The sequence below is a fragment of the Crocuta crocuta genome, unplaced genomic scaffold (genome assembly GCF_008692635.1).
Source record: "Crocuta crocuta isolate KB4526 unplaced genomic scaffold, BGI_CrCroc_1.0 scaffold177, whole genome shotgun sequence".
NCBI lineage: Eukaryota > Metazoa > Chordata > Mammalia > Carnivora > Hyaenidae > Crocuta > Crocuta crocuta.
In genome coordinates this window covers 2,153,053-2,165,053 of record NW_027531880.1, presented here as the reverse complement: position 1 = coordinate 2,165,053, position 12,001 = coordinate 2,153,053, and the positions used below count along the sequence as shown (strand labels likewise).

Sequence of the window (12,001 nt, the reverse complement as noted above, 5' to 3'; positions counted from 1 at the left end):
GTTATAGACTGGTGGCTTAAATAACAAGCATTGATTTGTCACAGTTCTAGAAACCAAGAGTGCGAGATCAGTGTGTCATCTTGGTCAGATTCTGGTGAGACTGGTCTTCTAAATGGGGCTCCTTGTTACAAAACCTGTCCCAGCTCCTCTCCTGCCTCCTTCCGGTCCAGCACTGTGCATGGTGTGTCCCACGTCAGCCTTCTCTCTGCTCTTCCCTGTTACCTTGAACACTCCTCTGTTGAGCATGTAGCAAACTCTAGAGAAGCCCTGTAGCACAGTGATCAAGAGTAGAGACAACAGAGAAACACTGCCTGGATTGGGAACCCAATTCTGCCATTTCGTTGCCAGGTGACTTGGGTAAATGACTAGCCTCTGCCCCAGTGTCCTTATCTGCAAAATGGGTATGCTATTAATGGAACCTGCCTCATAGGAGACATCAGAGAAGTTGGAGGAAGATGCATTTAGAGTGGAGTCCTAGATAGGCGACAGTTTATAGAGAGGGCGTGGGATATTTTAAGAATGATACAGAGAAGATGTTAGTAGAATGTTACATAGTGTTAAACTGGAAGACAAAGTTGGGTTAAGTACTCTGTGCCATCTGGTTTATGTAGAAATAGGATACTGTCTGTTGTAGGTAACTTTCTTGATCAGAGCAATGTCTTGAAATAATTTTAGCTGAAACCTTAATAATGAGTTAACCCTGTAGCAGGGACAGGCTTAGCACTGGCTGTGGGAGTGGGCAGCTGGAGAAGGGGTAGAGAAGGCTAGAAGAGGTACTCATAGATGTGGTGGGGTGGAACAGAATCTTAAAAAGTACCTGCCATCAGCACAAGGTTGTGTGTGTGTGTGTGTGTGTGTGTGTGTGAGAAAAATAATAATACATCTTGTATTTGTGTAATATTGGTCATCTTCCTGTTAGTTTTTTCTCTATTGTTAGTTCTGTTTTCCAGATTGAGATGGAAGGCACTAAGAGCGAAGGCTTTGCTGATCTAGCTTCATGGGGTTTCTAAAATAATTCTGCACAGCCCGTGCTTTCTCCAGTCCTGTTATATAATAACCACTTTCTAAAAGCAAGCCCCTCATTTGTGTGCCGCTGTCTCCCATGTAGGTGGGGAAGGAAGAGGAGAACCGAAAGGTGGTAGGCTGTTTATCTCATCTAGCCTAAAAGTAGCAGTTTTCTTCTTAACCCTTCTCACCCCAAACATGTCAGCAAAACATGGGACTTGTGTTTTGATTCCTGAGAGCAGCTGTCAGACCCTTTCGATTCAGGATGTTTCCAGCGGTTTTCCCTTCGGGCCATCGGATGCCTGACAGGGAGCCTGCAGTGCGCACACCCTTCTTGCACGAGACCGGAGGCAGACCAGAGGCGCACACAGCATGGGCTGACTGGTGCCCAGGACTGGGGAGGGGGGAAGAATGACTCTGGTGCCCAGAGAAGGTAGACAGTGCTAGGTGTGCCCCTCCCAACTCTTGCCTTCAGGTCACAGTGCCATTTTGCACATTGAGAGACTGGTATCTGGTCCATCTCTCTTTAGAGGCCTGTTTTGTCCTTTTCTAGGGCTTTCCCTGCTCCACATGCACGTGTTCTCAGCTTTCCTGCTCTTTCTCTGTGGCCCTGCTTGTGGGCATTGCCTCTCTTTGCTGATTTTGTCTAATTCTACATGCTGTGTAGTTCTGTCTACACCCTGCAATGTCAGGCTGATTGCAGTAGGTGACTGGAGGTGTTTGGGGATGTGGGGGCCCGTTACCTATGTGGGAAAGTCACCAGCCTCCCCAAATCCCAGTTTTATCATCTAGAGAATAGGGATCAAATGACTCACCTGTGGTTTAGGTGAGACAGCAGGTAATGCAGGAGGCCTGGTGATTCTCCAGTGGTCCTCAGTGGCGCCCCCCTCCTCTCCCCGGGCTGCCGGAAAGGACATCAGTTCCTGCCTCTGCCCCAGGTGAGCACTTCCATCTTGCTCTGGGAGCTGTGTGTCTAAACATGTTTTAAAGCCATTGGGGGTACATGGTAGAGGCATTTGGCAAACCTATTTCTCATCTTATCTTTCATCCCCTTTCTGCTAATAAGGTGCATGGGTCATGTTATCAGGAAGGAGAGAGCTCTAGTTTCCTTCTTTGTGCCGCCCTCGCTATAACTAAAGGGGGGCCCATCCCACCTTGCACCCACCTCAGCCTTCGTGGCGTAACGTGATGCGATTCACACCTCTGACCTCCCCTCGGAACTGACATTTACCACTCAGCAACTGCCTGGCATCTGCTCTAGGCCCCATGCTTATTACTTAGCTAGAAGGTCCTTGGCTTTAAACATTGCTCACTTTTAATTAGTCACTTCTTTCTTAATTAACAGCATGCATTCCCCTGGAAGCTGTGCGGTGTGACCTTGGGACGTGGTCTCCTCAGGAGGTGCGCTTCCCTGCATCTCCACTGATGCTGGGACTGACTTTGGCCTGCATGTGAGGTGATTAGTTGACACATTGGTGCATGGCCATTGCGTGGACATCTCCATTTGCCCTGCTTGGGGGGATAGAAGTGAGAAATCGGTGCTTGGCAGGAAAGAATTCCGAAGTGATGCCCGCCAGCATCTTGACCGACAGAGAGATGTTCTCTTTTACTCCTTTCAAAGAAGAACATCTTTCAGTTGATTAAAAATTCTACTTGCTAGGGTGCTTTTTAGTTGAGATGTCTTAAACCTGATATGTGGCTGTAAGTCCCTGGCATCTGCTCAGAAGCACTGGGGTGTTGCAGAGGTATTTTTTCCCAGCCCCAGCTGTGGGGCCAGAGCAAGGCTCACACCGGGCATGGCTGGACCTGGCATTATTTCTAGGGATAGTGTGAATCTGCATGGCCAATAAGGGATGTGGAAATGCAAAGCACAATTAAATGGGGAGACACAAAAATTATCTATAGAGAAACAGTGCTTAATGGCACATCTAGGGGCTGGAAAAACTCATAAATAAGAAGGTTCATTATGAATTCAAACAGGCCTCAGCAAGCCATTCCGGATTTTTAAGGGTGATGAGTAGGAGAGCCCAGTGGGTAAGAGCAGGGTTTCAGTGTCAGACCAAGCTGGATCTGAAACCGGGCTGGGCCACCTGCCAGCTGTGCGCCCTGGGCAAATTGCTTCACTGCTCTAAGCCTCAGTTTCCTTATCTTCCATGGGGGATAATAAGACTTAGCTCATAAGATTGTTTTGAGGATTAAATGAGATAATGTTTATAAAGTGCTTAGTGTGATGTCTGGCCCAAAGCAAATGCTCAGTAAGTGGTTGTAATTATGAGCAATGAAGGGTATTGGAGGCCCAGTTTCACGGGGTTCTTATTTTGTGGTGCAGGGCATCTCCCCTAGCCGCGGAGAGCCCTGTGAGACTGAGCAGAGACAGAGACTAGGCAGGTCTCTCTCTGCAGCGTTTAGGCAGCTGACTCAGTCCTGTATGTATGCGTGAGACTCCTTCCTGCCGGGAAAAAGTTCTCTCTAGACTTACTCCGAGTCCCTTGAGAATTGCCTTGTTGTGCAGGGGCCTTTCTCTCTTCTCGCTCTGCGGGCTCCACGGCTGCCGCCTATGCTGAGTGATCCCCTGAGACTCCCCTTGAAACAGTGTTGGAGGTGACAAGAGCGGGGGTGGGGGGGGAGAACGGTAAATATGAGCATATTCAGAAAGCCCCTCTCTATCAGTTCTTCTCTTCGAAGTGTTGCCAGCAAATTAAAAACCAAAATCAGGGGCACCTGGGTGGCTCACTCGGTTAAGTGTCCGGCTTCGGCTCAAGTCATGATCTCACGGTTCATGAACTCGAGCCCCACATTGGGTTCTGTGCTGGCAGCTCAGAGCCTGGAGCCTGCTTCAGATTCTGTGTCTCCCCTCTCTCTGCCCCTCCCCTGCTCATGCTCTGTCTCTATCTCAAAAATAAATAAACTATAAAAAAAATCAAAACAAGAGAGAATAACAAAAGAGGTATAGACGTGTTTCCTGACTCGCTGGTATGTGCAGTCATAATTAATCTCTGTGCCTTCGTTTTCTGACCAGCAGATCCCAATTTCTTTCCCCATACTTCTTTTTCTGTGCTTCAAAGTAGGGGAAAAGGTCTTTCAGGAGACCAGTGTGGAGTTGAGAGGATGGAAGGGTACCTCTCGGCTAAGAAGTTTTCAGCTGACAAGTAATCATTCCAGTTCCTTTGGGCCCTCCGTGCTGGTCCCTGGAGAGTGTGCTCTCAGGTTATAGGGAGGACCTCACAGAACAGACCCTCAAGGGCCATCTTGAAGGCCAAGTCTAAATTCTCTGGGAAGAGAAGGAAGTGTGTTCCTGGCAGAGACCTGGCAGTGGTCTGGGCATGTGGCCTGGAGGCAGATGTTGGGGACCCTGGGATGGAGTCAGTATGGTCCAGAGGCAGGTAAGTCCCTCTGAGAAGGGAACAGCAACGCAGGTGCCCTGGGCCCTGGAATTCGCTGTTGACTGGAGCCCATGGACATAAAGCATGATCACAGAGTCCGTTACCCCCTGGAGTGAGGTCCCTGGGGGTGCCCAGGAAGGGTCATCAGGGTGAGAAAACAAAAAAATTTTATACTTCATTATTTTAAGAGTACTGTTTTGGGAGTACGTAATTTGACAATACTGTAAAACTTGTATATAACTTACAAATGAGTACATTTACATACTTATATATATGTCAAAAGTTACTTATTGCCTAGAATGTGGTATTACGTTTGATAAGTTTGGAGACTGCCCATCTTGAGTGCCAAGGTCAGAGGAAGAAAGCAGCAAAGCTGCCAGCATGACCTAGGCCACAGTCCACGTAGTCCCCTTTCTGTGTGAAGGCACAGCCCCAGTCCAGGTGGCCGGTGTCAGGGAGGAATGCTTCAGACTCTTCATGGCCAGTTCGACAGATCTCTCTGGGTGTTTGATTGTTAACTTGACGGGAAGCCTGTGCCCATTCTGGGATGGGCTTCAGCACCTCGTCATTCTTGGACAGTGATCCTGACCCGCTTCCCTCCTTGCTTCAGGTGTTGCTTCCCTATCAGGAACCTCGCTGAGGTTATCCTCAGCAGTGGGCACTAGAATGGATAGTCACTAAAGAAAGACTCACGGAGGAAAGAAACCTGTGTTCCAGGGAGCCCTGACCCCTGAGAAACCCTGCTCTAACGCTCCCGGGTTTCGGGAGTTTATGAGCCCTTATGCTCATTTTCAGGCCATTTTCACTTCTTTGCAAGTACCCTCAACCCCAAACTAACTGTGCACAGGAGGCAGATGATTGTGGACTCAACGAAGCAGTTGCAGGAGTTCATTGTATGTACTCATTTCCTTTAAGAGAAGGCAGATGGAAAAGACTTAGAAAAGTCTGCAAACAAAATGGACTGGGAGGAGGCGCCGTGAGCTTTAGGGGTTTTCAGCTCTCATAACGGCTTTTCTCTGTTTTCTGTTGAATTTTGCAGAATTGTGCTCCCCTTCTGCCATATGTTATTGGTCACTCACATCAAGTCCACAGTACGATGTGGGAGGCAAACACAGCCATGAAAACCCAGAGGGAGACAGTACCGAGGGTCACACGGGAAGCTGGCCACGGGTGCCTTGCATGGAAGAGGTAGCTTGAAATGGAAGAAATTACCAAGAAGCCATGTGTTTGAGTAAAGCTTAGTGTTAGATACATTTATATCACATATGCATTTTTGAGAGTATTTTGAAGCTCTCTGAATAAGAATCCGTACTTGATGCCTTTTCCACGCACGTCCAGGATGATATGTTTGTCCAAGAGATAGACCCTTAATTTATGTTCTATTAGTACGGCTAATCCTTTGACTGAAGGTTAGCTTGTGCCTTTGCCATCAAAGAGCTGATTGTATGTGCCACAGTGGAGGAGGCTCACACGGCAGCACTGGGGCCTTGGTCTACCACTTCCTGGGCAGTAGACGTGGCTTATTTTTTTCCCCATTACCCCTTTTGGCTGTGCCTGCACACAGGGTGGGGATGTCTTGTAGAATTTATTGCTGCTCCTTGAATAGTTTCCTTTATCACTCACAAGGTCTGTCATTGTAGCGTGTAGTAGTGCCTGACCTGGTCTTGCCACGAAACCACTGTCCTTTCTGCCTCTGGAGTCCTTGGTGATTTATGAGCAACTTGCGGCCATTAATAGACACATCTTGGCAGGCTCTCTGTCATAGTATACAGCCCTCATGACCAAAGCATTCACTGGGACCTGTGGAGTGAAGTGCACACACGCATCCTAATAGCCACTTCTGTCCTAGTCATGGAATTTCTAATGTCCACTGTCTCCATTTGGGATACATATTGGACTCTGGCTCCAAGTTAGGCTTGTCTTGGTTTTACCCTCTAAGAGCTTCCACTCTGAGATGAAATGATACCTGTAGTCACTTGTCTATCTTATCTTAACAAATGTTGAGTCTATCATTTGTTTTAAACTTGAAGCTTGTCATTTCAAAATTTATTTTCTTATGCTTCTCAACACCCCTATCTTCCCTATACATTTGGTAGGTGGGGAGCATGCCATCAACACTTTATTTTAATGGTACTTGCCTATTTGGGGCTTATAGTCATTTGAGAAGGCTTTAAACTCTAAGCTTATAAACATGCTGACGTTGGAATTTGTGCCTGGTTCATTCTCTCCTGTAACTTCTTATAGGAGTGCATTCAACTTAGTAGGTGCTTAAGAACTATTTGTTTTAAGTATGGTAACAGCAGTATCCTAAATGGAGTAGACTGGGATTTTGACCCACTGTTGGGTCACTACTGGGTTACTTGGGGGATGTGAGTGATGTCCTGGATGTTTTCTGGTCCCAGCAGGATGTCAGAGCCATTAGACAACCTGCACCTAGAGTCTGAGAAACCCACTCCATTGCTGGATGCCTTGGCATAGGCCTACTGTGTCTTTCAGACTCTCTGCCTTAAATGTTCAGAAAGTGCTGTAGATTCCTTAAACGGTCCTCTATCTGTGTACCCCAGGGAGAAAACTCCTAGGATGAATCTGGCCCATGGATGATGGAACCCCAGTCTGTGCTGAGAATGCTTTTCCATTCTGAGAGTTTGGGGAATAACCTTGCTTTAGGTGGCTTGGACCTGGGTGGATACTAGAAAGCGTTGCTCTTCAGCATTGTTTTGCCTTTACAGGAGCCTGTGAAGAAGCCTTCAGCCTGTGGTTTTGTTGCCCAGGAATTGCAAGAATGGTAGCAAGACCATTGTGCTTGAATAGTCCCTTCATTCTAGTCAATAAATTCAGTGCTTTGGACAGGATGTGTCACAGAACCATCCTCAGGGAATTGACCAGGGACAGGAAAGTATTGAGAGCAGTTAGTAAAGACAGACATTTAAAAATGTTAGTGGTGAGAGAGACACCTGGTTGGTAGTGCATGTGATTCTTGATCTTGAGTTTGAGCCCCTTACTGGCTGTAGAGATTTAAAAAACAAAATCTTAAAAAAAGATTTTAAAAATGTGAATGGCAAGAAATCTGATGAACACAGGATCTTCTATAATTAAAAAAAAAAAAAGAATCTGTACCGCTCTTTTCCCAGATGTTCTAAAATTGGTTATTGACAGGGCTCCAGCTTGCTCTCACTCCTTCCCTGTTCCTGTCTACCCCCAAAGACTGACTAGTCTAAAACCCAGGTGCCTTTTCTAGGTTTTTAAAATACTAGCACAATGCTGCTGTGATCACATAAAGCTATGTTTTCACTGTCACCTCTAACTTGTAGTAGTCCTTGGTAATTACATGGTGCTTTCCATCTGTAAGTCTGTAAACACATGATAAATGTTAACTCTTAATTCTCCTGACACCTCTGTAGAGATAGAGAGGTTGCACGGGGCCTTTTAGACATTTGGTCTGGTTACATCTCACTGAGGTGTTCTTTCCTGTATGTGGAAGCGCTGGTGAAAGTAACCTGTGCTCTTACAAATGACGTTCTGTGTTGCCAAATGAAAACGCTGCAGTATGCATAGAAGCAAGAAGCAGAAGGATAATTCTCCTGCCTTCAGGAAGTGTATACTCTGATCCTCTGCAGTTTAGCCAGTTGTTACTGTTGTGATTACAGATTAGACTGCAAGAATAGTTAGGAAACATTTTGTCTGTTTAAAGATATAGAACTCTGTTTCTGATGTGTATTATCTGCTCCTGACATTTAAAAGGAGAAATTTATCACTTCTTTGGCAGTAATTTTTATGGCTCTTTGTTATTTCTTTTCAAGAGTTATTTCTTCCTAAGATCTGTTTATTTTGTCCTTTTACATCTCGAAGAATGGAATTCCAAATAACTTTGGGATTTACACCAGTGAAATTCAGAAGCTGGACTTTAAAAAGATATACAGAACAGAACAAAATAATTATTATACAGTTTTAAATTTCTTTAGCCATAGGTTTAATATATTGCTTCGTTAAGCAACATGATTTCAATTTATTATGCAAATGTAACAATTATTCCATTAAAAAAATCTGTTAGAAAGATGGCACACTTTCTTCTGTGGCACAATCAGTAATGTTGAATGTCCCACTTCTGTTTTTTGATATGCTTATTTTGTCTTTAATGACACCCATTTAAAGCAAAAGTCTTTAAAATGGTAGAATAACGTGATAACATGTCTTCACTGGTAATTTAATACTTGGATATAATGAGTTCATCTGAGAGATTTCATTAAAAACAGCAAGGTGCCTGAATACCAAAGCTGAGATGTTTTTAATCACAGAATTATAGTAATTATACAAATCCCAAGATTTTCATCAGACAGAAAAGGCTTCCAGGGCTAAACATGCGCTTTAAACTTAGCACTAATAACTGTGTATTGTTCTAAATTATAGGAGAGCGACTCATTGGGCCAAGGGGAATATTGGAATTGAATTTTTAAGGAAAATTGAGAAACAAACTATTTTGGTAACATAATGGTATCTGTAAGAGGCACATCACCAGGGTAATAGAAGAAGAATTCTCTCTTTGTGCATAAGACATAGCAGGTGAATATCCGATGAAGTCCATGAAGCTGTTACTGTTTACTGTATTTTCAGCATCGCAAGAATGCTGCAGAGAACAGCTCTCCCTTCTCCCAGGGGTCCTGAAGTTGCTAGCTGGCAGGAGTTCTACTTCCAGTCAGTAAATGGGACAGACCACCAGTAAATTAGGTGATTATTGACCCGGAATCTGGATTTTCTGGGTTGGATGAAGACTGTAAAGAATAATTTTGTTATTGTGGGAATTATTTAAAGTGTCAAATTTTTAGAAAATGGCCAGGACATAGTACCCTCAGGGAGCTTGCTTTTAAGAGAAGTTATATAAAAAGATGCACCTGAGAAGAATTTTGTAAAAATCTCCCTAAGCAAGAAAGTTTATTTGATCTATTTTCCGTTTATCATTATTTCTCTCTGTTTTCTGGCTCAGATGGGGAAGGGGGCGACGAGCACAGGGGATTGAGGAGGAAGGGATAACGTTGAAGGAGTGTGGCCCTAATGGGTGGAGGAGGAAGGAAGGGAGCCTGGGGGAGTGGAGAAGGCAAGTTAGGTTGGCTTCTCATTTGTTACAGAGGTTTGGAGTCGAGATGCAGAGCATGTATTTGAATGGAAGGCTCTGCGATCTGTCTGGGTATTCTTGATGGTCAGTCAGGACACAGAATTCCTTCTAGAGGCTGGAGCAGAGACATGCCTGGGATTTGAGTCCTGACAAGACAGGTATTTTTGGTCTCTGTTCTCCCACCCCATCCCTTTCTATGGTAAACTTATCATCCCCTGTCTGCAAGCAGAATTGGAGAGTTCGTCGAAACAGCAGTCCCCGGATGCCATCTTGATATGTTATTATCCACATTTATTATTTGCATATTTGAAGCTCCAGGTGCTTCCCCACCTCCTCATCAGGGAGTTTGAAGACCATTTTGTCAGCTTTGAGCACTGCCCAGAATGAGTGCTCACAGGTGAGAGCGTGTAGACCTCACCGTTTGCGTCCATCAGCGCTGGGCAGGCCCTGGCTGGAGAGGTCCCTGCCTGCAATCTCAGGTTCATTAAAGTTTCGCTTTTGCCCTTTTAACCATCAAAATAATATGTGCCATTGTGGGAAATTTATAAGATACAGAAAAATCTAGTGAGGCAAGGAAAATCACCATTAATGCTTTCACCCAGAGGGAATTCACATTTTGCCATATTTCCTTCCAATCTTTTTCCTGCGTGCTTTGTTTCTTATGTGCACTCATCTACAAATGCATGTTTGTATTCTGATTTAGAAACATTGACCAATATTTAATCCCCTGGCATAAGCATTTTCTGTAAACCTCAGGGGAATGTTGATGACCACAGCGAACATAAGGGCGTTACTGTCTTAAGTGTCTTGTCGTCTGCTCCCTTCCCAGGTCCCCTCTTGCGGTCTGCTGCACGTCTGGGAGGCTATGACGGGAATGAATGTGAAAAGCTGGAGGCTTCACCTAACTCTCTGCTCCTGCCTGGAAGATCATCCTCTAGAAGTAGGAAAACTGCGGTAGCTGACTTCAAGGGACCAGGCACATTGTAGAAAGAAATGGATGAAAGCAGCTCCGGGGGCTCCAGACACACGCTCCCTGCGGTCTAGTCCAGGGAAGCCCTTCGGCGGGGCCCTGGCATTCTGGAATGTCGCCAGGCCTGGACGCATGGCTGATTCCTGAGTGATGATGGTTCGCCGGGGGCTGCTTGCCTGGGTCTCTCGGGTGGTGCTTTTGCTCGTGCTGCTCTGCTGTGCCGTCTCCATCCTCTACATGCTGGCCTGCACCCCGAAAGGCGACGAGGAGCAGCTGGGGCTGCCCAGGGCCAACGGCCCCACGGGGAAGGAGGGGTACCAGGCCGCGCTGCAGGACTGGGAGGAACAGCACCGCAACTACATCAGCAGTCTCAAGAGGCAGATCGCACAGCTCAAGGAGGAGCTGCAGGAGAGGAGCGAGCGGCTCAAGAACGCGCAGTATCACCCCAGCGACGCGGGCCTGGGGCTGGAGCAGGGCCCCCCGGAGAAAACGCAGGCGGACCTGCTGGCCTTCCTGCACTCCCAGGTGGACAAGGCGGAGGTGCACGCCGGCGTCAAGCTGGCCACTGAGTACGCCGCCGTGCCTTTCGATAGCTTCACCCTGCAGAAGGTGTACCAGCTGGAGACTGGCCTGACCCGCCACCCCGAAGAGAAGCCCGTGAGGAAGGACAAGCGGGATGAGCTGGTGGAAGCCATTGAATCGGCCTTGGAGACCCTGAACGGCCCTGCGGAGGGCAGCCCGAATCAGCGCCCTTACTCGGCCTCGGATTTCATAGAAGGTTGGCAAGTTCGTGGATCGCGGTGGAAAGTGGAAGGAAAGGCATCTGGGTCCAGGCACCCAGGCGCGTCACAGCGGCGGGAGGCGGGCGGCTGGCTTTGGCAATGGCTGGTAGAGAGTGAGCCACAGCGAAGGTATATAGCGTGGGTTTTTTATTTCTCGGAAACATCCATTCTACTTAATTTCTCATGAAAGCCACACTTACTTGAGTGGACAGGTTCATTGTTCCCTGGCAGAAGAAGGGAGAAGTTCTTGCTTTCATTCAAGAAGAAAGCAAGCAAAATGTAAACAAAAAGTATTGAAACCCAGATGGAGGATGATAGGCAGTTTTAACTGATCTCTTCCCTGGGCCCTTCTCCTAGAAACTGGGCCTGGGTATCAGGCCCGTGAACAGGAGAATTGCAAACATGTGGTCTACAGCACTTAACGTTTGCCAGACGCTGTTCTGGGAACTTTATACATACTAATTCACTTCTTCTTAATGACCCAATGAGGAGGGAATGAAGAAATTGAGGTTCAGAGTAATGAAGTAAATTGCCCAAGATTGTTCAGTCAGCAAGTGACAGAGCCAGGATTTGAACCTGGGAAGTCTGATTCCAGAGTCCCCCATCCTTAACCACTAGGTTATATTATACAGACCATCACAACACGGGAAAACCAGTGAGATGAATGGCTCAGCTTTTTTCCTGGGCACAGAACAACCAAGTAGTAGTTTGTGTGTGATTGTGTCTACTCTGAGGAGAAATTGGCCTTGCC

General features: G+C 46.5%; 1 protein-coding gene across 2 annotated transcripts in view; it reads left to right on the top strand.

Moving 5' to 3' along the window:
• The window catches only part of CSGALNACT1 (chondroitin sulfate N-acetylgalactosaminyltransferase 1), a 349,679-nt gene that overhangs the window by 247,204 nt on the left and 90,474 nt on the right, over positions 1–12,001 (top strand). For both annotated transcript variants that reach the window (XM_077773090.1, XM_077773089.1), the window contains exon 3: positions 10,328–11,246. In XM_077773090.1, the coding sequence (XP_077629216.1) occupies positions 10,619–11,246 (628 nt within the window). In that variant the 5' untranslated portion in view covers positions 10,328–10,618. The remainder of the gene's footprint in view (positions 1–10,327; positions 11,247–12,001) is intronic.